A 27,675-nucleotide genomic window follows, 5' to 3' on the forward strand; every position below is an offset into this window, starting at 1 on the left:
GATTCTAAGTTCCTTGAGGGCAAGGACTGCCTTTACTTTTTCATATTTGTATCCCCAGTGCTTAACACAGTGCCTGGCATATAGTAGGCATTTAATAATGCTTACTGACTATATATACATACATACACAGGTATATATATGCATATACACATCAATTTATGTGTATATTTTTATGTATGTGTATATGTATATATACATTTAAAGATTATTTGTATTTTAGTCAACATAATCAAGTACAGATTCCCACAAGCAATGAGTACCCCCAATTAACAACAAAGAACATATGAAGGAAGTACATCCAGAGAAAGAATGGATGAAGTATGCATAGAATGATTTTGTGAGTGTGTGTGTGTGTGTGTGTGTGTGTGTGTGTGTGTGTGTAATGGTAGCCATCTCTAGGGTGAGAGAGAGGGGAAAAAAGAAATTTACATAATTTTATTATACGTTTAAAAGGAACATCAAGTTGTACATAGTAGATTTGCAGTTTCATGTGCAATCATCTTTCTCATTTTACTATGTTATGAAAGTGCTTGTTTTATTCCATAAATTAAAAAATTTTTAAATCAAAGGTCTTTTTTAAATAAGTACAAATAGGACATAGACTTCCTCCTGACCATTCTAAATTGGTTTTTCAAGCACTTGGCAATTGGAGATTAAATTGTGATTGAGAAATAAAAGGGAAGAGTAGTTTAAATTGAAACACTTCAAATGGCATTAGTTCACATTGAAGATGTGTTTCTAAATATGTATATTTTCTTTCTAAGGTGAATCACAAAAGAGAAATGGTGACAATGGCCAAGTTGACAGAGTCCATGAGTGAGTACCTTTGACATTTATTTAGCCTTAAACCCATAAAGAAAACACAAAATGTTTCAAAATCTATCATTACTTTTAATATGAGTTTCTAATTCTCCCACCCCCTCCAACCACATTAGATACTATACTGATAATTAATGAGAGAAAGAAATCTATTATGCTTTGTGACATATTAATTTGTTATATTATTCTAACTTAGTTTTATGTAGGCCAGAATCCTGTAATAAAACAATGACTCAGTAAGTCTTTGGAAAAATAACATAAGTTCTACTTGATTTAAATCATTGCACTAGAAAGCAGGCTACTGAGTGCCTTTTATGCAAAACTCTTTCTTGGAATCAGCTGGAGTTCTATAAGCAGCAAGGAAAATGGGGCTTTCTGTCATTATATATTTACTTAAAATCTATAGTGGTACTTACAGTGAGGCAAAACAGAATATATATTTATTTATAAATGGTGGTTCAAACATATCAAAAGATAGTCATAAAAATGAAGTCCCCGAATTACAACCAACTTACAAGACATACAGATATCTAGGAGTTTTAATAGATCTCTAAGCTCATATTTTGTTTTTAAATGAAAGGCACATTTGGGGAGGGGAGAAGAGATAAATGATACTGCATATTAAAAAATGTAAATTCCCACTGTTGAAGCTTAAAAGTGTGAAAACACACCTGCAAGAGAGATAGTGAAAAAAAACAGCTGTTTAAAAAACTGTTTTGAATATGGGCACTGTTCTTTGCAAAATTTTTTCCAGGCATTATAAAAATTTTATTCTAAACATAGTAACTATCAACAAAAATATGCACTCTAATAAACAAAGATAATAATCACAATAAATATGATGGTACATGAAAGCATAAACTCCATTATGTACAGTCAATTTTTAAATGAGCATATTCATTTTAATAATGTAACGATGAAAAAAATCCTGTTTGTTCCTTGAGCTCATCTGAATTCTTTTTCTTCTCTGTATTTTTCTGGATTTCACAGATATAAAAGTTGTGGTAGCAGTTGTTGTTTTAATAGTAGTAGTAGTAATTTATATTCATATCATATATCAATATTTGCAAAATGCTTTACATATATTATTTCATTTGATCTTCACAGCAACTCTTTGAGGTAGGTACTACAGTTATTATTCTATCTGTACTGATGAGAAAACTGAGGCACAGAGAAGTTAAGTAATCTGCCTATAAGCATACAGTATCAGAGGGAGGACTTGACATCAGGTCTTCCTGACTCAAAGGCCAGTTTGTAGTCAGAGGTTATACCACTACCGTGAATCTGGTTTTTTTAAACTCTAAATCACTTCCTAGAAGTCCTCCCATATCTATTTAAAGTCTTCATGTTTGTCATTTCTTCGAGTATGATGCTATTCCATTATATCCATCATAATTTGTTCAACCATTTGCCAATCTAACATGGTTTTTTTCTTTTACCTTCCTTTTTATTTTCTGTTATGAATTCCACTGCTGTGAATATTTTTGTACAGACATATTCCCCTTCCCCCCATTCAATACCGTTATCGATATATAGTCCTCAAAGGATGTAAACAATTCTGTAGTTCTCATTTTATATTGCGATATAGCTTTTTAGTAAGATTACCTCTGTTTTCCTATATTTGTATTTCATCTACAATAGTATATAACAATCTTACCAAAACTCTCAGACATCATTAGGCCCACAAAATGTCTTTCTGTAACTGATTTTTAAAATGTACTTTGATTCTACCCACATTCTAAACAATTTTATCTCATTGTACCCCTCCCTGTCTTACTAAAACTGTTTCTTCCTGTAGCAAAATTAGTCAGTACCACTTTTAATTCACTCTCTGGTAATATTTGAAAGAGCATGGATGATAGAAGACGTGCCATGAGATTGCAGAAGGGAAAGTGTTCTTTGAATTTTCCAAAAGGGAAAAGAAAGTTGTTTGTGAACTACAAACCAGTGAGCTTGACTTAAGTTCATGGGGGAAAAATTAATCATTAAAGAGATAGTTAATGAACATTTAGAAAAGGAAACAGTTATTTTAAAAACCTAGTATCATCAAGATACTTCATCTAGAACAGCTCATATCAGACTAACCTCATTTCCTTTTTGAACATTCTTATTAAGTTATTAGATGAGGGAAATACTGTAGATTAGTTAGTCTACATTTTAACAAAACATTTGATAAAGCACTTTACACTATTGTTCTGGAGAAGATGGAGAGATATGGATTAGATAACAAATACATGGATAATAGTACATGGAAGCATGGATACAACAGATGGATTCGGAGCTGGTTGGATGGACAGACTCAACGAATAATTCTTAATGTGTCAATGTCAACATGGTAAGAGGTCTCCAGTGAATTACCTAAGGGGTTTATGTTTGGTTCTGTGCTATTCAACATTTTTACCAATGGTTAGATAAAGGCATAGATGATTCATTAAATTTACAGATGACACAAATCTAAGAGAGACTGATAATACAGTAAATGGTCAGGTCAAAATCCAAATGGATTTTGACCAAACTAAAGTACTGGACTTAATGTAATAAAATGAAATTCATTAGTATTATTTGTGAAGTCTTATTTTGTTTGTTCAATCCTTTTTCAGTCACATCCAACTCTGCGTAACCCCATTTAGGTTGGGTTTTTTTTAACAAAGATGCTGGAGTGGTTTGCCATTTCCTTCTCCAGCTCATTTTTTACAGATGAGGAACTGATGTAAACAAGGTTGTGACTTATCCAAGATCACATAGCTAGTAAGTGTCTGAGGCTGAATTTGAACTCAGGTCTTCCTGACTTCAGCCCCTGTGCCATCTAGGTGTCCTGTTTATACTGGGGTAGAAAACATCAACTTCACAAGTACAAGATGGGGAGGCATGGTTAGACAGCAATTGTTTTGAAAAAGATCTGGGCGATTTTAGTGGTCTACAAGTTCGATACGTCAGCAGTATGATGTGGGAGCCAAAAAGGCTAGTTGATCTTAGGCTCTATTAAAAGGCGAATAACTCCTGGGGGAAGCTAGGTGGCACACAGGATAGTGTGCTGGGCCTGAAGTCAGAAAGACTCATCTTCCTAAGGAGTTGCACATGACTGAACAACAAAAAATTCTGGGAATGGGAATAGTTCCACTGTACTTTGTCCACACCAGACCTCATATGGAGGACTGTGTTCCAGATTGGGCATGATAGGTTGTAGCTCTAAAAGGATCAACTGGAAAATGTCCAGAGGAGTGTAGCCAGAACTGCAAAGGCTCTTAAGTCCTTGTCATATAAACACTGGTTGAAGCAGCTTGTTGTCTTTAGCCTGGAGAAGACTCAAGGGTGACATGATAGCTATCTTAAAAGTATTTGAAAGGCTGATATGGGAAAAAGGAATTAAACTTACTGTTTGGCCACAGAAGGCAGAACTAAGAGTTTTGGGTACAAAAGTCGCAAGAGGTCATTTAGACCTGATGTCAGGAAAAAAAACTTTCTAACTGTTAAAGTGGTCCAAAAATGAAATCGATTGGTAGATTCTCCTCCACAAAGCTTTCTAAGCAGAAGCTAAGCAATTCCTTCATAGTTATGTTATAGCAAAGATTCTTTTTGTCTATGGATTGAACTGGAAATATTCCTTCAAATTTCTATAAGTCTATGTTTCTGTGATTCTATGAAATGTAGTATCAGACCAAAAAAGTCGTATAAGCCAAACACCATTTTACTTGTTAAACAAGAGAGAGTCATATGGCTCTGAAGATTGTTCCCATTTGATGTGACATAGCTACACATTTCTATAGTTTTTGTTTGTTCATTTGTTTTTAGTGGGTAGAGAAGGGCTGGCAAGTGGGAGAAGTCTAGTAATCACAGTGGAAAAATGTGTGTTGTTTCTTTTTACGTTCCAAAATAATTTGTTTCTTAGATGTCTTTGTGATTTTGCAAAAGCATGTATTTCTTATTGGTTCTAATTGTAAAGTTTTGTGAAGCAGTGAAGTTTTCTTACTTCTATGAGATGGAGCTAGTCTTGTTCTTTCTTTTCAGTCATTTCTTTTATCCAAGACAAGAGAAGTTCTTGTTACTTGGACAAGGATGGTCAGTTCACTGCATCTGAAGGATCATCAGATGGTTGTGGGAAGGTTTCAAATCTCAGGAATGTTGCAGCAGAGAGCACCTAATCTGTAAAATGGGTTCTTTTGTCACTTGGTGTTATCTGAGGGAATTACCAAACAGGAAAACAAGATTTAAAAGGTTATTTCCAAATACTAAAGCAGCATTGATTTTACATAGGAAGTCCTCAATCTATCCTGAGAATATATAGACAATTATTAAAACATTGAAATCTCTTCACATCCTGGTTCCTTCCTACCTTTTCATTTTTTTTATACTTTACTCTCCTCCATGCACTGTGATCCAGCCACACTAGACTACTTGTTGTTCCTCACAGACCCACATCTATTTGCCTTATCACTACCTTCATCTTCATCACTACGTAGTTCATCATCATCTAATACTTCATCACCCCCTCAGATTAAAGATCATAAACACCAACTTGAACAAAGGGCTTCGAGACATTTCACTTGTCTGAGATAAGTAGTGGGGTCCCAAAAATAACATACAAGAATCTACAAATTCACAGCATTAGCAATATCAATAATAGTTTTCAACCACTGCACCCTCAGTATTGTGAATTCCAGGCTGCCTGATTATAAGATACATCATAAAGCATGTCAAGCTAGAAGCCAGTCCTTTTACTCTTCCCTAATTGGCTATCACCTCATCTAAGGCTGTGCTATTTCTTTTAGCTCATCAAACTCCAAACGCTACCACTAGCCCCCTCTTTCTCAACAGATAACGTTGCCTTCTGTTTTACTGAAAAAATTGATCCATCCATCATTGTTCCTACTCCACATGGCAGCACTTCACATGCCTATATATTACCCCATTCTCGGAGGCAGAGGAAGCTTTTCTCCTTGCCAGGATTAAGCATTCTAATTGTGTCTTTCATATCATTTTCTCTGGATCTCTCTCTCTCTCTCTCTCTCTCTCTCTCTCTCTCTCTCTCTCTCTCTCTCTCTCTCTCTCTCTCTCTCTCTCTTTCTATCCCTCCCTCCACCTCACTTCCCTCCCCCTTCCCCTCTCTCCCTCCTCTCACCTCCTTCTTCCCCCTCTTTCTTTCCCCCCTCTCTTCAGCTCTTTCTCTCTCCCTCCCTCTCTCCCTTCCCCCCTCTGTCTACTTATCCCTTCCTCTCTCCCTTCCTTTCTTTGTCTCTCCCTCTCTTCTCCCTCCTTCCCTCACACCCTCTCTTCCTGTTGCTCTCCTTCCTGTAAGGGGAAAAGAGTTTAAAACAGGAGAAGCCTTTTTAGGTTTTGTAATTAGTAACATAGGCTCAGGGGCAGCTAAGAACATGGTGTATAAAGCTCCAGGCCTAAAGTCAGGAAGACTCCTCTTCTTGAGGTTAGATCTGGTCTCAGACATTTACTAGTTGTGTGACCCTGGGCAAGTCACTTAATGCTGCTTCCCTCAGTTTCCTAATCTGTCAAATGAGCTAGAGAAGGAAATGGCAAACCACTCCATTATCTTTGCCAACAAAACCCCAAATGGAGTCATGAAAAGTCAGAAAGGATTTCACAATAACAGAGCATAGGCCCTGGCTATTCAAACAAACTTTCCCCCTGCCTTTGCTCACTGTCCTTTCATTACTATAATTTTATTCCCCTTTATATGAAAGAAAATCTAGTGGAGTGATTCTAACTTGTTTGGGAAGTTAGTAATGCTTGGATCTAGAAGAAGGAAGCATGGAAAGTCTTGAACTGACCAGCAGTGTTGATCCCTTTTGTGTATCCACTGAGTCATCAGCTCCTCTGGCTCAGTAGCCAATTAAGTGACTCTTCATCATCTCTGTACAGGCACTTCAGCTATGTACACAGCTGAAAGTCAGACCCAAAGCTCCGACACAGAAAAGAACCAGTAAGGGTAATTCTGAATATGCTTTGGGGTAAGAGGGAGTGGTTGGAGAGGGAAAGCTTCATGAATGGAGTTTATTCATAGCACATAAACCACTGGTGACACACTCACACATACAAAAAGAATAAAATGGGTTCCATTAATTTAAACCTAGAAGGAGCCTTAGAGGTGACCTAGTCCAGTCCTCTCATTCTATAAGTGACAAAACAAAGAATAGGAACAAGCCCTACCTACAAAAGGGTTAAAATATCGCTAATTGCAGATGACACGATATGATCACAGGATTATAGCTCTAGAGCTCTTATCTTAGATGAGCAAACTTTGGCCCAAAGTGATTCACTGAGGTCACATAAATATTAAGTGTCAAATTTGAGTCAACAAGTATTTATTAAGCACTTACTTCATCCCATAAGTTTTGGTGTATTGTCTCATTGTCATTCTCTTGAATGAAGTTATTGATTGTTTCTATGATTCATTGTTTGGCCAACTCATTCTTTAGGAATAGATTATTTAGTTTCCAATTAATTTTAGTGTATCTTTCCATGGCCCTTTATCACATATAATTTTTATTGCATCATGATCTGAAAAGGATACAGTTAATATTTCTGCCTTTCTGCACTAGATCGTGAGGTTTTATGCCCTAGTACATGGTAAATTTTTGTGTATGTGCCATGTACTGCTGAGAAAAAGGTATATTCCTTCCTGTCCCCATTCAATTTTCTCCAGAGGTCTATCATATCTACCTTTTCTAAATTCTGTTCACCTCCTTAAGTTCTTTCTTGTTTATTTTGAGGTTAAATTTATCAAGTTCAGAGAGGGGGAGGTCAAGATCCCCTACCACTATAGTTTTGCTGTCTATTTCTTCCTGTAACTCCCTTAACTTCTCCTCCAAAAACTTGGATGCTATACCACTTGGTACATATATGTTTAGTAATGATATTATTTCATTGTCTATGGTGCCTTAGCAGGGTATGCTTTCCTTCCTTATCTCTTTTGATTAGATATATTTTTGCTTTTGCTTTGTCTGATATTAGGATTGCTACCCATGCTTTTTTTTTTACTTCAGCTGAAGCATAATATATTCTACTCCAGCCTTTTACCTTTACCCTGTGTGTAGCCCCCTGTTTCAAATGTGTTTCTTGTATATTAAGCACTTACTAGTGCAAAGAACTGTGTGGAAGTAACATACTCCCTTCAAGAAGCTTTCATTGTAATGGAGGAAAATGGCACATAAAAGGGAACTGAATAGGGGGAGGTGTTTGAGGGAAGAGATGCACCTGTGCAAAGGCATGGTAGAGTTGGGAGAAGAATGAAGGAATGAGCATACCCTGCATGGACATTCCTTCAAAATGGAGGCTCTGAGAGGAACTCACAAATTAGAAGAGGGGGCTGCAGGGCCAAAAGAATCTTCCAGTTTGAAAAGACTCCTGGGGCATGGTAGAAAAGACCAGAAAGTCAGAATTAAATCTGGGAGAAAAATAAGGGAGTCACAGGTAAGGTACATTTTATTTAGATGTAAAGGATATGTGTTGTGTTATGTCTTTCCTGTGTAGGTTCTGTGCATCCACATGGATGTGCCTAGCTGTGGTAGAGGCACGAGTAATTATTTCTAGGATCTTCTCCTCCTACTCACCCTTCCCTAAGGGAGACTTTTATTTCTGTCAGGAGGAGAATTGGAAGTTGGGGCCAAAGACCCCACTTCACTCCACTCTTTTCAAGGAAAGGATAAAGTTATATCTATCTACCCCCTTAAATATAATTGGTTTGTGGGAAATAATTTTGTGTTCAACCTGGAAGGCATGCTGCAAGCGATGTATCCAAGTCTTGACTCCCTTCCCATAAAATGCCATTTCCATAATGAACATCCAATAAATAGCAAATAAATCTATTCATCCAAAGAGAAAAAAAACAGAAATCAGAGAAAGTTTGCGTATGAGAAATCATAGAGTGAATGAGCAAGAAATCTCAACTCAAATGAGAAAGTACCATATCTCACCTAAGGGGAAAATTCCCCAGAGAGACATGATCAAGGCACCACCTCCTCTACATGTTCTGTTCTTCCCAGACTCTTTCTCAGCCTTCTGGAACCTGAAGAGAGTCTGGAACCATGTCTCCTCTCTCAAAGCTTTCCAGATAGAAGGTCATGATCTCTCTTCTTTCCCAAGCTCTAGCCAGCTTTGCCCTTCTTGCACAAATGAAGCACTGAATAATTTTTCTCCATGAATAAGGACAGTCTGATGCAAATGGGTTTTGAGGCATGGGCTACATTCAGTATCTAAGAAAGTCAACAAATAATTGACTGAGATGAAAATCTTCGTAGAATAATGGGAAGTAAAATAAACCCGTAGAATTTGTCAAATACACAAGCCAAAAAAATGGACACGTTGATAGAAAGAAAAGTATTACCTAAATTAATCCACAAATCATAGGATTGTAGACTTAAAGATGAAATGAATCTTATAGATTATCTAGCCCAATTCTTTTTTTTAACAGAGAAAGAAACTGATCAGAGATATTAAATGACCTAACCAAGATCACAAAGTGGCAAAATTGGGATTCGAACTCAGGTCCCTTTATGTCATACCTCTGTTTATTCCTATTTTATTTCTCCTTTGACAAATTAAAATACCAATGAAATTTTTCAAAGAATAAAATAATAAAATGCTAAAGGCAAAACTAATATTCAACAACAGAGGGAAATTATGAAAAAGAAGTGAAAAAAGGAGATTTGTAATGTCAGATCTAAAATTATACTATCAGAAAAGAATTATCAAACTGTGTAGTATTGGATAAAATAGAAAAACTCATTAGAATAGTTCAATAATACAATACTAGACCCAATGCATACAATAAACTAGTATATGATACATTTGATATGGTAAAAAGATGGCTAAGTTTGGAATCAGCAGACCTGGGTTTGAATTTTACTTCTCCCGTTAACTGCCATTAAGTGTCACATTGGACAAGTCATTTAATCTTTCTGAGATTTAGGTTGTTCATCTGTAAAAATGAGGAGACTGGGCTAGATGACCTTTAAGATCCATCCTGGTATTAAATCTATGATCCTAATACTAAAATTTAAGAATTTGAAATAATGGGGAAAATTGATTGTTTAATGAGTGTAATGAAGAAATGGACAATGAGGGCTCGGTCTTAGGAGAATATGCAGGAGATGCACATGGATGTTTGGTCAGTAGATCAACCAGGGAACCATATTCTTCAGCAAGGGAGCTATATCACATTTTGGAAATAAACTTGGTGGAGAGAATGATTTGTGGCAGCCATATTAAATTTGAACTCATTCTGAGGAATTGACCTGTTACAAAAATTACTGGGAAAATTGGATAACACTGTGGCAAAAAAAAAAATATTTTGATGCGTATCTGGTACCAAATGACTTATTGATCTAAATATTTACTATGAATGAATGAAAAAGCTTCTATGAAATACTCACCATGTCCCAAGAAGTATACTACTTGAGTAGTCCTCCCTGAGTTTTTATTTCATTGCCTTCTATTGGTTTTCCTCCTGAGTATCTGATATCTCTTTCCCAGTTTCCTTCCCTGGTCATTATGTTTCTTCCCCCTAGAGGAATGTTCCTCAAGGCTCTGTCCTGATTCTTTTCCATTCTTTCTTCAGTATTCTCTCCTTTAGTGACCTACTCTCATGGATTATTTATTTCCTCTATGCATATGACTCCCTAATCCAACCCTAATTTCTCCCATTTATTATAGTCCAGCATTATATTACATTATAGTTCATTTGTCTACTAGAAATCTCTAGCCAGCTGTCTCATCAATACATCAAACACAACATTCCTAAAACTTACGTCTTCATGCTTCAACCATAAATATACATAACCTCCAAAATTCCCTCTTTTCATTGGGGGCACCATCACTCTCCAGATGGTGGCAAATTTCTAATTGCTGAGTCTTTTTTTAACTCTTCTCCCTCCTCACCCCTACCATACCAATTCAATAAATGTCCAAATCTTGTCAACTTTACCTCTACAATGTGTCTTATAATCTTTTTCTTCTTTCCAGTCACATAGCCGCACAGTGGATCACCTCTCACCTGACTTCTTATAATAGTCTCCTAAATGGTCTTCCTACCTCATTTGTCTCCTCTCCAATACGTAACTCATGCTAGAACTCCAATACTCCATAGCTTCCTCCTGCTCTGGTGCTTGATTGTCATGTGGAAGTGAATCTGCATTTTCAAAAGCTATGCCAACACAGAAGAAGCTCTGAAAGATTCTCCCTGCTAGAAAGATTTTAAGTGTAGTCCTAAAAATAAACTCTGTCTTCTCAAAGAGCAGCCTTGCACAAATAAGTTCATTATCAGTAGGCTAGACATTTGGTGCTGAATTCTTTGGCCATAGCAATCCAAGAAACAATACCACTCACGCAATTGCCAAAATAATCTTCCTAAAGCACAGGTCTGATCATGGCATCCCCTGGTTTCAACAATCCAGCTAGCAGCTGTTGTGGGGGGTGAGAGACCAACACAAACCCAACAACAAGGATGCTACCAGCACACTGCAAAAGCACAGGTTCTTTTGATCTGCTTTAGTAAGGAAAGCAACGTTAAGGGGTTGACAAGCTTACTTTAATTCAGCGTACAAATATCATTCACTTAGTTCAGGGGAAAAAACCAACACCCTGAACTTCAGAGCAAAATACAAACAAAGTACAAACATCAACAGATAGACCTTGTCTGATTCAAATCCCAATACATAGTTACCAGAGTTTAACAAAATCCCAACATCTGGGTTTATGAGCTGGAGGGCTTCTTAGCTACAACTGCCTGGGAGTCTCCAAACGCCACCAAGAGTGAGAGCCCTGGGCAAATGGTTCTGTCTTATCTTCTTATAGGATTTCAGACGTCATCAAACGTCATCTGAATGACCAGAACTTAGGCTCCTATGATTGGCTCTTGAGTTAGCCCCTCCCCTTAGGACCCTAGGAGGTTCACATCCACATAGGTTAGGTTAACACCTAATAGGGGTTAGAGCCTGGGGCTTAGCACTTAGTAAGACTCAATGAAATACACTGAATTACTCAAAGGAAACAAAAGCCAAACTCTTCAAGGGCACTTGGTTGAACTAAGTGCTAAGAGCCCATTTTGCTTACCAACACATTTGGTTAACTCTAAAAGATTTTTTCCTCTTATATCAAACCTAAATTTGCCTCTTTCTACCTTCTACTTATTGCTTCTGTTTCTGCCCTCTGTGGCCAAAGAGAATAACTCTAATCTCACTTCTATGTGATAGTTCTTCTGACATGTAAAAAGTCCGATCAGACGCTTCCCCTGAACCTTAAACAGAGGTGTCCAGAACTGAATATAATAGTTTAGATGTGGTCTGATGAAGGCCAAATACAGAAGAAACATCACCTCCTTATTCCTGTTGATGGTACCCAAGAACACAACTGCTTTTTTTGACTACCATATCACACTACTGATTCATATTTATGGTGGACACTAAACTATAACATATTTTAAGTTTTTCTAATCAATAGACCTATTATATGCAAATAGTAAGAGTTTAATAAATATTTGTTGAATGAAGCAGGAACAATTTAAGAAATTTTTCTTTTCTCCCAAGAAGTGATAGGATATTCAAGATGACTACATTTTTCTCATGCTGGCTTTTAATTGGTCAGAAACTGCATATCTGGGTACTGGGCCTTCAGTCACTACTCTGTTGGCCACAGACTGCTTCTTAAATTGGCCCTTAGCTTTGACCATTTTTTCCACTTGAATCTGTGAGAATTTCTCACACAGAGCTTAAAGTCACTATTATATGGAATGAAGGAGGTGGTTTGGCCATTGTCAAATTGAGAGCCAGACACACTGGTGAAACTTAATATCTTCTGATACAACAGACTTGCTCTTGTTTCAGTCCATCAGCCAGAAGAACACATAGTAAGCTGTTAAGGTGCAACCTCAGCTTTATCGTGACAGACAAGCACATATTCAGTTTTATGATACAGCACAGTCCATTGACATTGACCTGTATATTGATAAACTCAATCATATCAATGCAAACCTAATTCCTCTTGTATTTGATACCCTGAGGGGACCAGGACATGGAAGTGGTGAGTGTTAGAGGATTTTGTTGTACTTGAACTGAGGAAAGCCAAAACCCATGAGTTCATTTAGCAGTTCATACACAGTGACACAACTGTCCCAGATGCTTTCTTCCTCTAGCTCCGTTAAATACTCAAATACCTCTACATCCTTCTAAAGGAAGGAATACACCAAGGCGGTATTGATGTTCTTTACTGTAGTGGTCAGTAGATGAAGGCTGCTATGTTTAATCCCCAAGAAATACATCCTGTTGTGGGTCAGCAGTAGAATCAGGGCTCCCTTCTTCCTCCTTCCATATCAGCAGTGGCATAAAGTAGTCAATCTCCACAACCAATGCTCATATTTCCATTGAAGTTCTGACAGATAATGAACTTCCCTTTTGAGATAAATTATAATTTCTTATATTCATTATCAATTATTGGATTAGGACTAAGGTTTTTCCTCTTCCTATTTTGTCATTCAGAAATTAGACCCTGTATATTACCCAGCCAGCCTTTGAAGGGCAGGGCTGATGATGAGATGAAATATTGAGCAAGACACACTCAACTGAGAAAACTTAGATCTAGTCAAAAGGTAAAAAAATTCTAGTCTAGGGAAAGTGGTGAATTCTATCCCATTGTCTTTTAGTCAGACACGTGTGAATGGAAGTGGATTCCCCCTTATGTCTAGATTGTCCTAGACAGGGGTAGTCTGGTATAGATAAATCTCTTTTTCTAAGACTGAGTGATCAGTCACATCCCCCAGACCCTTATTAGAATAAGCATACCACTCATTATAATATTCGTACACTCATTACTTGTTAACCAATCAAAGTTAATTTCTACCCTCAAGAATACCCCCTCTTCCAAGGGCATATAAGCATTGAGTAGGTTCCATGAGCTGTCTTTTGTTTACGAGAGATGGCCAAATGAGCATCCTTTTATTAATTACTCACTAACCATAATTAATAAGATAACTACCCAGAAATTATCTCTTGAACTTTGAACTTGAGCTCATTACACTTTCACGTTCAGACTAAAGACAACTAAGGCAGACATAACAGTGGCACAGTGTGTAGAGACTTTGCTAGGAGAAACATCTTCCCCAGGGCCTAAAAAATTGATTTAAGCATTTAATAAACTAATGGTTTATAAATGAATGAATGAATACCTTGGAATTCTAAAATCTAGAGTCAATAAAGTTAGAGTGAATAAATATTTATTAAGTGCCTACTATGTGCTAAGTGCTGAGGATACAAACAAAGGGATTAATGAGGGAAGACAATACATAAAAAGAAGCTACAAAAGGTGGGGTGTTGGCGTGGGGAGAGATTGTGACTTGGAACATGATGAGATCCTGCAGGTGGAGTGAGAAATAAGAAAAATGTAAAGGGAGGAAGTTTAGCAGTACTACATCTTAAACTGTATCATAAGGCAGTAATTATCAAAGCTATCTGGTACTGCCTAAGATATAAAAGGTGGATCAGTGGAAAAGTGTAGATATACAATACACATTAGTAAATGATTATAGTAACCTTGTGTTTGACAAATGTAAAAATTTAAACTTATGGGATAAGAATTCAGTATTAGTTTAAAAAATCATTGGGAAAACTGGAAAGCCTTCTGGCAGAATTTGGGTATAGATGAATATTTTACACCATTTACCAAGATGAGGTCAAAATGAATACATGATGTAGATACAAATGGAGTTATCATAAGTAAATTAGAGGAACATGCAACCTATTACCTACCAGACTTATAGATAGGAGAAGAATTTATAAATAAACAAGAAATAAAGAGCATTGTGAGATGTAAAATAAGATTTTCAGAGTTAATTTCATCTTCCAGAATGATGAGCTTCTGGAGATGATGAAGTCCAGGAAAGTTGAAGCTGAGTGGGAAATGGTGAGAATTCCTTGGGTACCCTCTTTAAATGGTGGAGGATCTGGCAGGAGTTCTTCAATGTTCACCCTCCACACTCTTCAATCAATGGAAGGGAGGAACTCTCTGGGGATATATAACAACAGTGTTTCTTCCAGCTGCTGTAGAGGTATAAGGCCAATAACACCAGCACACAAGAGGGCTGCTAGCACAGATTCTTTGATGTGCTTTTCTAAGGAAAATAACTTTAAGGGGTTTACAATCTCACTTTAATTAAAATATATATATCATTCACTTAGTTCAGGGGAAAAAGTTAGCACCCTGAACTTCAGAGAAAACACAACAGAAATTACAAGCAGAAATCATATAAACAGAGCAAATAACACAAATCAGCAGACAGGGCTTCTAACTGTCCATAGCAATACATATATAGTTACCAGAGAGAGAAGCACCAACATAAGGGTTTTCAAAGCCAGGTAGCTCCTTAACAGCTACCCAGAGTCTTGTCTGGCCAAATCACAAAACACTCTTCCAATGAGTAGGCCCCCACAGAAAAATGCTAACCTCAGAGTATATGTACACTTCTTCAGGGTCAGCCCACATAGGGCATCACAACCATGTGACTCAAACTCATGAGACTTAGGCTGTCTTGTGGCTTAAGCAGGTCATCAAAGACTCTTGATTCAATCAAAGACTCTTGATTCAAACAAAGACTCAATTGAAGTCACTTGATTGCCTTAGTACTGAGAAGCACTCCAAAAGGAAAAACAGCAAAAAGTCCCACTTTGCTTGCTATTACAGGAGGGATTGCTGAGGAGGTATGTTGATTTCATCTTGCAGATTAATGAGTTTCTGGGGATGATTATGGGGATGCTGGGGAAGCAACCAGGCATGAAACAATAAGCTCACAAGACTCTAAAGAGATTACTGCTTTTAGAGAATTGTTATTTAATTTTACATGACAGGCAACTGAGACCCTGAGAAGCAAAATTTTATATGTGTGTTTGTATATATGTATATGTACATGTGTGTGTGTATATATGTATATGTGTGTATATATGTATATGTACATGTATTTATATATGTATATATACATACACACATATGTATATGCACACACATACATATAAACCATAGACAGATGTGTATTTTAAGATCAAGTTAAACAGCTGAGTGGAGGATAAGCTGGAGTGGAAAGAGCCCCTAGGCATAGTCTAGACATGAGGTGATGAGATACTGCACTAAGGGGGTGGCAGTGCCAGAGAACAAAAGAGGGCATATATGGAAAAAATCGCGAAGGTAGAATGGAAGGGACTTGGCAGGAGACTAAATACGGGGGAGGGAAGGGGGACAGAGTGAATAGTTGAAAATGACTGCTAGGTTGTGAGCCAGGGTGACTGGGAGGACTGTGATACTCTCCGAAATAATAGGAAAGACTTGAAAAGATAATAAGTTTAACTTTGGCGCTCTCTCTCTCTCTCTCTCTCTCTCTCTCTCTCTCTCTCTCTGTCTCTCTCTCTCTCTCTCCATTCCTCCCTCCCTTTCTCTCCCTTTTTTTCCTCTCTCTCTCCCTCCCTCATTCTCTCTCTGTCTCTCTCCCCGATTACCATTTTGCATTGCTCCAACCTAAAGTAAAAAATAAACAAATACATTTTTAAACTCTTTACTCACACTTCCTCTGTTCTCCTTACCCACCTCCCACAAATTGCCACCCAGTTTCACTATCCTCCATCCTCCCTCCCACCACCTGCCACCTGGATCCAATATATTACTCCTCCCTCCCACAGCCTGCCACTTTATTTCACAATCCTTTCCCTCCCACCAATTGCCATTCTTATCTCTCTTTTCCACTCTTCACACCATTTATCAAACATTGCTTTCTCTTCACCCCAAAGAGGACAGTAGTGGGAAGTGAGAGGATATACCTAATGGAATATAAAGTGATTGGCACTGCACCTAGGTCAGGTTGTAAGATAGACTTTTATATGCCTCATAAATTTCTTGGTCCCTCCCCCAAAGAGCTAAAGATTTGAAAGGGAAAAATGTTAATTTGGTGAAAGTGCCCAAAGGCATCCGAGATATGTCCTGCTTACTTAGCAATGGTGATGAGAGGAACAACATGAATGCCAACCCCAGAAATGAGTAGAGATAAATTAAAAGTGCAAAGCATGTGGATAAGTAAGACTGAGTCTAATATTTTGCCCACAATATAAGTGAACAAGTAATAAGAGATTTAAATATAAAGTGCAGATTTTTTTTAAAAATTAGAATTTTGCAGAATACAACAAGTCAGCGGAAGGGAGGGAGAAGCAGGGGGATCCAAAAACAGTTGAAAGCAAAAAGCCCTTTTCTTAGAAAAGGATGGATAAAAACATTTTATCTAAGGAATTAACTTTTCATTCTCTTTAGGTTCTGCCTGCCTCATTTAATATTCCCAACAAGAGTGGCTGGAGCTCTTTGGTATATTTTTAGAAAATAATCTGTTACCCATTTGCTCATTCCATGTAGGCCCCATCCCCTTCACATCTTGTTTTGCCTAGTTACCCTGCTGTTCCTTTTTCTAATGTCATGCATGCTAGGTGTGGCAGCAGGTACTGTTCCCATAGGATCAAAAGCACTCCTTATGTCTCCCTTAGTTCTCATACTTGTTTTCAGAATGGCTATTTGACAGGGCTCTGGAAAGTGCAAGGACTTGATACAGATTAAAAATCCTCAAACAGATTAAAATCCTTGATTGGTAGAGAGTGTAAAGACATTGACTTCCTAGCCTGGCAGCATATGGGCAAAAGGAGTGGTATGCCTCATATGAATGAACAGCTGAAGAATTCCATCATCTTTGAAAAAAATCTACTTTCCAGATTCAGGATTGTTAAGAATGACATTCTAAAGGCTCTAAATATCATTATATTAAGGTTAGCAGTGGCATGGGAATTCAGAAATTTATGTGTTCGAAATGGTGCTTATAAGATTACTGTTCAGTTGTTCAGCCGTGTCCAATTCCATGTGACCCGAAGGACTTTGTCCATGAGGTTTTCTTGGCAAAGATATTGGAGTGATTCACCATTTTCTTCTCCAGCACATCCCCATTTTACAGATGAGAAAGGGAGACAAATAGGAATTGTGACCTGCCCAGGGTCACATAGCTAGTAAGCGTCTAAGGCCAGATTTGAACTCAAATTTTCCTGACTGTAGATCCAGTGCTCCTTCCACTCTACCATCTAGCTGCCCCCACTTATAAGATCAGCCAGTTATACGTCCATTATCCTTACATGCTTCATTCCTCATTCCTGGCCCCTTTGAAACATAAGTTGCAGAATATTATTTTTTTTACATTCAATCTACTTGGACCATAAAGGTCTGGGACACAATCCTTTACATTCAAAAAATACTTGATTTCTAGTAGATTTGAGGCTTGCCTGTCTTTTCTTGCTCTTTCAGGTAACGCCACACCTGAGGTTTGAACTTTAATAGACAGAGTATATTTATAAATTTCATTTCTTAGTACACTATCCATGGGGCAGATAAATAATTTGTGTGGTATTGGCACTGTTGTTTTTTAGTTGTTGTCAGTCATTTCCAACTCTTCATGACCCCATTTGGACTTTTCTTGGCAAAGATATTGTCACATTTACCATTTAACTTCTCCAGCTCATTTTTACAGATAAGGAAACTGAGGCAAATAGAGTTAAGTTACTTGTCCGGGGTCACACAGCTAGTAAGTGCCTGAGCCTGAATTTGAACTCAGGCGTTACTGACTCCAGACCTAGCACTCTCTCCACTGCACCACCTACTTCCCTATGTTTGGGGCTACAGTATTTTAAAAGTATAAGCACAGAGATTTCACACAGTACATTATTGGGAGAGAAAAGAATTGTTTCCTTTTGTAAGGAATTAAAAATTCCCTTAAAGATTAGTAGAGTAACATTCCATTTATGAATTCACCCATCCCAATTTTTTAAAAATATTTAAGTCTTTAAAATAATAAGGGCTAGTTCGTCCAAGATAAAAAGCTGTGCAAAAATCTCTTCTTCTACTTTTGACGTTTAAAAAAATAATGCAATGATATAGCTCTGGAAATTCAAGAGCAAAGAAATTCAAAGAGCAAGAACAAAGTTCTTCTATACCTTACCAAGGAGTTTGCTCCTCCAAAGATTTGTTTGAAAATTCCAGAACCTTCCAGAGAATGTGATTGGACAAGATTTGATTCTTCTAATTGTTTGCCGAAAGGACAAATTTTCACATAGATATTTTCACCTACAGATATGGATACAGATCAAGGTAACAAATTTGAAATATTTTTTAATTCTTTTACAACAAAACAAAATACACAAATAACAACAATGACAAAGTACTTTGAACAAATAAAAATGTTGATTTAGTCCAAATAAAGCTGAAATAATTCAATGAAATACTAAAATTGCCAGATTATTTCATTAAACATTTTAATTTAAATATATTTAAGGTAAATATAGAAGGAAAATATCTTAAGAGCTTGAATTTTTATAGCTTAATTTTAGTTCATCACGTCTGTTTCATTTCAGCTATTAGGATTCCTATTTGTTAAAATAAGCTGAGAATCTTATCAGTTAACTCTCTCTATAAATAGGATTAACTATTTCAACACCCTGTTTCCCACCCCTACACCAGGGGTAGGGAACCTGAGGCTTCAAGGCCCCATGTGACCTTCTGGGTCCTTGGGTGCAGCCTTTTGACTGAGTTCAAATTTTACAGAACAAATCCTTTTATTAAGAGGATTTATTGTATGAAGTTTAAATTCAGTCAAAAGGTGGCACTTGAGGACCTAGAGGGCCATGTGGCCTCAAGGCCGCAGGTTCCCCACCCCTGACCTAGACCCCCATAAAAACACCATTCATCCTCTAGCAAATTAAAAAATAAAAGGAAGAATTAGTAAGAGTATTTATTGTGAGGAATTCCATTCGAATTACCACCAATAACAAAATCAGAGGTCTAATGGTTATAGTGGTTATAATGGTTGGCGTCCTAGGAAAGACCACTGAATTTGATTGCATGAGGCAAACTCCTCTCTGGTTGGCCTATAAACAAAGTAATTACTTAATATAAATATTGTCAGTGTTAACATAGTAGTAGGCTTTTTAAAAGTTATGAGAGGAAAAGGAGATGGTGTCTTCATTCAGGTTTGTAAATCCAGATTTTATTTGGTTATCTTTGTTCATTCAGGTTTAGTAAAGCTCAAGGTACCTAAGTATAGTACAAGAAAACAATGCATATACAACACAGTACAGCATGGCAGCTTTATTGAGAGGATATACTTGCAATAAAGGTAGTCAGGATGGATAGAAACAAGGTAGATCTTCTGGGGCTCCAGATGGAATTGGGCACCTCAAACCAGGAGTCTGGTGGGTTTTATAGGGCACTGGGGGAAGTAATGAGAGCCCGATCTGGTGAGTGATGATTCTTGCTAGAGAGTAAAGTGAGGAAGTGGAGAGAGAGAGAAGAGGCAGGTGTTAAGAGGAAAATGCATTGTTTGGGATTTTGCCCTGATTACTGAGGCAAGAAGTAGGACAAAGAGAATTAAAAGGAGTTTATTAAAAACATGTCAAGTTAGCAACACGTTGATGAGAAGATCACTGGAAATGAGTGAGGGATTCAAGATAAAGCTAGCTTTTATTGATTATTTTAGCAAAGAGATAAAGACAATTCTGATAGGTCCAGGTCAGCAAAAGGGGATGGGCCACTGCATCTCAATACCTCCCCAATTGCCTGTATGTGAAGGCTAGGTGATGTTTATCAGGTATAAACAGGGGGAGCATGATTTAGTACATGATAAATAGGAAGTAATGCAAAGCTGCAGACTGTGTGACACCTCCCCCAACACTGATTGACAAGTAGGGTTGGGAGCAATGGGTTACTTTCAGTACTGGGAAGGAAACAGGGCTCCTGAGGAACTAGTGACTAGTTGATATCCAAACTCTCTTCTGGTGGAAAATGAGCTTTCAACCCTTCCCGCTGGTCTTATTTAAACAGGGTGATTCAGGAGAGCTGAGCTAGCCGAGGGACTCACCAGGGTGGAAAACTAGTGAGATCATTGCAATCAGCCTTATGTCCCTATGACACTATACTAAGTTATCTGATCTACCAGATCTCTTTCAGGGAAGCCTTCAGCTGGTGCAAAATCCCTGTGCCCACCTTTGCAAGGAACCACATACATAAGAACTCATGAACTCACTCTGTAGTAACTGTTTTAACCTGTCTCCCCTGGGTGTAGCCATGAAAATAGACCGCTACTCCTTTCCCTGTCCAAATGTCCCTAATCTCTGTGATGATATCTATTACTTAGAGAAGTCTGCTGTCTTCAATGTGGAGTTCGATGTGGAATTTATTGAGCTATTCTGGATGAACAGATCCAGAAGAAATATGAGATGCTGTTCAACCAGGTATTCCTGGGAAGTGTTATCCTGGAAAATAGTGAACATTTTTCAACTTAATCTTCATTATTAACATTTTCTTAAGAAATTGACATTAAATATTAGCATTAAAATTTATATTAAATCTATACAATTAACAACACAAGTTCTAGTTTAGAGCTTTGTGCGATTTAAATGGTGACACTGAAAACTTAATTTAACAATAGCTTGACAGTTGTACAGGCTCTAGCACTCTCCTACATGCAAAGCAAACACCACACATGTACACATACACACCAGTATGCAGTCAGAGGTGGTGGTGAAATGAGAGGTGAGAGTTGGAGTCTCAGTGTGGGGAGCAGTGATAACAATAGAGGTGAAGGGTGAAGGTGGGAAGTACAAATGTGATCCTTTGTGGCATTGCTGAAGGCTTCTAAATCCAGCCTATGGCATGCAGGAGGTCATCACAGTTGTTCAGCTCTTGACCAGCTCAGGCACACAATTAAAGCAAAGGTGTGGTTGGTAAGGCATCAAATGATGCAGCAAAGTTTGCTTTGGGGTCTGTAACCAAGTCTCTGAAGCTACCTTAGGTTAAAAAAAATCCTTTCCTCTCCCTGGCCTTCCCTCTGCCAATAGCAGTAGCAGCACGTACAGAACAAGCTACATTATGTGATCTTCCCTCACTGTCTAACAGGTCACTGTGACCCTTAAATCAGCTTTCTATCATGGAGAATGTGGAAGTAATCCTTGAGAAAGCCCAGAATATCAATCCAGAGCAGGGAGCCAGAGGATTAGCAGATAAACAGGTGTAGAAGAGGGAAGTAAAGTGAGTTAGATGGCAAAAGCTAACAAGCTGGAAGAACAAGACTTCTTCTAGGAGCCTAGGATGTATTTCTTATTGTCAAGTCAGGATGACCAGATCTTAGTGGCATCCTCTTGACCCCTGCTTCCTGCCCCTTGCTAAAAATTTTGAGCAAGGCCCTATAACTTAAGGAAGTGTTAATTTTGAATTTAGAAGGAAACTTTAGGAGTGGTGGGAAATGTGGAAGATCACAAGGCTGTTAAGGAACTTCAAAGCTCTCCTGTCAAAGACAAAGTTAGATTAAAGTTACTTTTATCTCAAATGTTTGTCTAGATAGCAAGCCTGTCAGCTACCATGCAAGAATCAGCAAAATTTGGATGCTCCTTTCATCAGGCTTTGTTGAATTTGATGGCCCTGACAACCTATATAAACTCACTTGCTAAACTAAACCCAGCTTGCCCTCCTGTAGATGCAGCATCCTTAATAATGGGGAAGATAGCTGCAGGCCATTTGGCTCCATTACCTGTATTGGTGGTAATACCATCTGTGAAGTCAACAGATTCCCTGGCCCAAAGACAAAATATAGCCAAACTATCAGATAAAAATCACTCTTTATAAAAGAAACTTGAAAGTCCCTCACATTGGCTTTGAATGTTTGTGATGAAGTAAGTGATCTCAGTTTCTCAGCAAACCAATTCATTATTTTAGAACTTCACAACATCCTTTTAGCACCTTCTTTCATGGAGTTGATAAGATTTTTATGACCCTGCCCAAGTAGAAAGTCACAACAAACCCCAGAGATGAGGACAATTTACAAGGTCTATGGTACTTTTCCTGTAGAGCAAGTTATTGCTATCATTATCCATTCTAAAGCAAAATATGGCCAATTAAATACTTGACAGGTTTTTTTAACTATTATAACAACATTCTTTAACAGCTCAACTCATAATCTAGCAGCATCCAGTTTAAAAGAGAAATTAATTTTCTAGTGATACAATTTTTACCACTGTCTGGGTATCATTTTTCAAATTAAAAGCATTTCTTATACAATGATTTCCCAGATATCACAACAAAAGAAAAATTAGAAGCCCAACAATAAACAATATTATGGATTTTAAAGGATAACACTAAACTTATTGCCAGTCAAATAACATCCATTCAATTGAATGCATTTATGAATCATCTTAAATAGAAAATCACTTTATCAATTTTAGTATTTTATACTAATCACATTCAAAAACCGGTATGGATAATTTTGAAAAAATTACTTTCTTAAGTTTTATTCATGCAGTTTCTAATAATATTGCCTTAATACCAAATACCAAGTGTATTTTACATTAAGATCTGTTCTATCTATAGAGGGGTCAAGCATCACCATTATCTTAATAGGAAAACCCATTTAAATTTCGTTTTAGAACAAAGACAACCAAATAAAATCTGGATGTACAATCACCAATGGATTCATTCAAATTTCGATTTCCCCAGAGGCCATTAGCTGTCAGCAACTCAAATTATAGAGACCATTGCTTTCAGTTAGTTCAATTCCAAAGACTTATTGTGGCAGTCTCACATTCTCAGCTCTTTTGGAGTCCACAAGACTGTAAAGATTACAACATACCCTTCTAATGGTCATTCAAAGGTAGAATTTTAATATGCCATTCTCAAACAATTCCATGCTGTGAATTTATTTATATAGTTTCTATTTGGTAAATGTAACTTGATTGAATATTATTTATCCTAAACTGCCAACAGAATTTCCCAACTGGTGTTCACAAATTTACAGGCATAGAAATTTTCTTATATCATTTTTATCTCAATGAAATCAAAAGCCTCCTTAAACTTCTCTTTCCAAATGTTCAAACCCTTACCCAACATTCACAGTCAGTGCAAATGGACTCCAAACTTTCCATCCATTCTCTTTTTATCATTACTTGCTTAAACCTGATCTCTCTTATTTTTCTTTCTAGCCCCCTGCCCACGGATTTTAATTAAAGCCCTACAAACTTCAGTCCACCTCATCTTTATTAACAGTCATATCCCAATCTAACACTCCACTTAATCTCTATTGTACAAATTTTCTTATATGGTACTAATTAATTGCAAAGCTTTCACATTTCAAGTTGCATAATCTATTTTTATTTTTAGGTGACTTTGCTTCTAATTTACCTAAACAATTAATTCCTGTTGAATTATTCACAGAGGAAAATGCAATGGTAAGGTAAATGATCCTCCTAATACTAACAAAATTAATCTGTCACCCTCCTGGGTAGAGAGTGCAAAGCAACAAAGGTCTTAAGCAGTATTTGCACACTATCTTAATCTATGGGAGAAGCAAACCTCCAAAAAAAAGTCCATTAAGACATTTCAGCATTTACAAAAACATTCGAACCATAATTTAGAAATTTGAAGCAAGGATATTCTATTCCAGTAACAAATTTAATCTCTAACTAGTTTATAATGCTAGAAATTTCTACAAACCAAGAAAAGTATTTTCTTCCTTTTCTTGTCTATTTTTATCTCAGCAGTCTCAACGTGGTCAGGGTTGAGAAGACAGAGATATACTGTGCAGTATTTTTTTTGCCTATTCTAAAATCTTCTCTCTCACTGAAAGTCTGATCAAAAGGTCAGTGGAAGTAAGTCTCTGCTTATTGGAAAGGAGAGTTTAGCATCAGAATTATAATGATTACAGAAAACTGGGAGAACTGTTTTAGGTATGAAGTTTCATTAATCTTCCTCACCCTTCTAAGCTCCCTTTCTGTGATTTTTTGCAGCATTCTTTATGGCTCGGCTGGGTGTTCCCTTTCAAAATCTCCAAGGTAAATACAACATTGTGTACATAGGAGAACTTCTGAAGTGGAAGCCCCAGTTTTTCCAACTTTACTATCTGTCCTTATCTCTAATAGTCATGGGAGGGTTGAGGAGAGAAATATGGTAAAGACAGAAAGAGAGAGAGACAGAGACAGAGAGACAGAGAGAGACAGGGAGAGAGACAGGGAGAGAGACAGAGAGAGAGACAGAGAGAAAAAGACAGAGAGACAGAGACAGATAGAGAGAGAGAGAGAGAGAGAGAGAGAGAGAGAGAGAGAGAGAGAGAGAAAGAGAGAGAGAGTTATTCTGAAGGACTCACCAAATTTTATCCTATTGTCATGCTACCCACAGAGCTCTTGAGTGATTGGTCTGAGGAGACTACTAGTCTGTAGATCAGGACATCCAGGCTCACTTGAGTCATTCCCTAGGCTAAGACCAAACGAGGTCCCCTAGCTTTCTGTATACATAGACTCCTCAGTCCTAAAATCTAATCCAGGGCCTTGATTGTTTCACTCTGAACACCAAGGTAATCACAAGATTCTCACCATGCCCAATTAGATCCTATATAGATTGGTCCCACCCTAGTTTAATCTTAAGATCATGGAGACTTACTCCCAGAGAACCTTTAGGGTCCTACTTCTGACACCAAACTATCAGTCAAGAACAAACAAATCTTAAAAAGTTTTTTTAAAAGTTTATTAAGTTGTGTGGCAGAAAGGAGAGCCAAAAAGGTGTGGTCTGCTCCCCCAACTCCTGTGAGTTTTGTACTATATAGTGTTCAAACAAAGGCACAAGGACACAACAGATTCACATAGGCAGTTCTAGATGAGGTACATAGGTCACTTGAGATGTATATCAACAGGTAACTCCAAACATTTCAGTAAGGTTTAGCAGAGGTACAAAATAAGGATTATTACAATAAAGTCTTTCTTACAATCTATAAAACTTATTACAATAAAGTTTTTCTCACGGTAGCCATTGCCTGGCCTTACTGCTCGAGTAGGCACAGAAGGCAGTGAAGTCCTGGGCCAGAACATCCTCTGAGTTGCCAACCAGGAGAAGTTGTCTACAGAATACCACAGTTATGTCCTTAATCTGAGGGACTGGGAATCAGTTAAATTGCTGATGGAGAAGTGCTTATAAATCCTTAGGGAATTAGCCTGATTACCAGTTGTGAAGACTAAAGTCTTGATTGAGTGTTTCTCTGTTGCTTATCAGTCTCCTTATCTTGCATTTCCCCTATGAGGGGTGATCTCCTATGATCCCCCGTAATAAAGGCAATTGGTTCAGGGGTGGGGAACCTGTGGCCTTGAGGCCACATATGCCTCTCCAGGTCCTCAAGTGCGGCCCTTTGACTGAAGCCAACCTTCATGGAACAAATCCCCTTAATAAAAGGATTTGTTCCATAAAACTTGGACTCAGTCAAAAGGCCCCACCCAAGGACCTAGAAGGCCACAGGTGGCCCCAAGGTCACAGGATTCCCACCCCTGATATATGTATGTGATGTAGATTTTAAACCGTGATTGTAATTTGTGATAAGCCAGTCCTCTTCTACATTAGCTTGCCAAATTAGAGACAAAAAGGATGCCCTTGATAAGAAATCATCAAGTATCAGCATCTAAAATTGTTTACTTGGGGCCCATTAGCTATTTAATTTTTATGCAATTAAACATGAGTTCTGTCCCATTGGTGCAGAGGCAAGGTAGCCAAATAATCACCTGTGCTTTCCTGGTATTTGTTACTAAGGGTTTGGATTTCTAAGCAGGTGAACTCTCTACTTAACCTTCTGTGCCTCCAGCTTCTCCCCTTCCCCACTATCATCAATTTGGAGGGAAGAAGTGAATTTGTGGATTAACTCTTTTCTACCAGCATACCAGCGGCAGCCCTTTGGTGTTGATGGCTGGATGAACTAAGTCTATTTTTACATGAATTTTTACTGGTATTTCTGTCAAACATCACCATAGTATCTCAGATGTCCCTCCCCATTCTCCTACTTAAAAGCCATCTCATATAACAAGTAGTATTTTCTAAGAGAAGAAAAAAAAGTCAGCAAACTGATACATATTTTTAAAAATCTAAAAACATCTGCAATGTCTAACACCTGTGAACCTCCACAAAGGGTTAGACTGAGGGAGTTTTCTCACATCTCTTTACTAAAGCCTGCTTGAGTTTTATAATTTTGTTTCATTTGCTTTTAATTTTTTTGTGTCATTCTTTCCATTTAAATTGTTGTCATTACTATGTATATTGTTTTCTTGGTTCTGTTTATTTCACTTTGCATTATTAGTTCATGTAGATCTTACCATGTTTCTCTGTATTCTTCAAACATTCAATTTCTTACAGAACTGCAGTATTCCGTTACATTCATGTACCACAATTGCTTTAGGAATTCTCCAATTGATGGATATATATATTTTGTTTCCAGTTGTTAGCTATCACAAAAAGCACTACTATAAATATTTTGGAGTATATGGGGACTTTTCTCTTTTCAATGGTTTCCTTAGGTTATGAGCACAGTTATGGAGTCTCTGATTCAGAGGGTATGGATGTTTTAGTCACTTTTTTCACATAATTCCAAATTACTTTCCAAAATGGTTATATCACTTCACAGCTCCACCAACAATGTATTATTGTGTCTTTCTTCTCACAACTCCTCCAACTTTGACTGTTGCCATTTTTTGTCATTTTTGTCCATGTTCAGGATGTAAGTTACAACCTGAGTTGTTTTTATTTGTACTTCTCTGATTAGTAGTAATTTGGAGCATTTTTTCATATGCTTATAAATACAATTCTTTTGAGAACTGTTCATATCTTTTCACTATGTAATGGGGAATAATTATTAGTCTTAAATATATTTATTAATTGTTTATGTCTTGGATACCAAACCCTTAGGAGAGAAATTTGATGTGAAGAATTTTTTCCCATTCAACCTTTTTCCTTCTTATCCTAAGGTACATTGATTTTGTCTATGAAGAAGTT

General features: G+C 37.4%; 1 protein-coding gene and 1 pseudogene across 1 annotated transcript in view; one reads left to right on the forward strand and one right to left on the reverse strand.

Moving 5' to 3' along the window:
* The first annotated feature begins 770 nt into the window (after positions 1-770).
* KCNJ6 (potassium inwardly rectifying channel subfamily J member 6) overlaps positions 771-27,675 on the forward strand; it is a 190,686-nt gene continuing 163,781 nt past the window's right edge. The window contains exon 1 of the mRNA XM_036747749.1: positions 771-816. Within this exon, the coding sequence (XP_036603644.1) occupies positions 783-816 (34 nt within the window). The 5' untranslated portion in view covers positions 771-782. The remainder of the gene's footprint in view (positions 817-27,675) is intronic.
* On the reverse strand, positions 12,380-17,343 carry LOC118840197 (annotated as a pseudogene).

This window comes from Trichosurus vulpecula, chromosome 2 (genome assembly GCF_011100635.1).
Source record: "Trichosurus vulpecula isolate mTriVul1 chromosome 2, mTriVul1.pri, whole genome shotgun sequence".
In the NCBI taxonomy this organism is placed as follows: Eukaryota; Metazoa; Chordata; class Mammalia; order Diprotodontia; family Phalangeridae; genus Trichosurus; species Trichosurus vulpecula.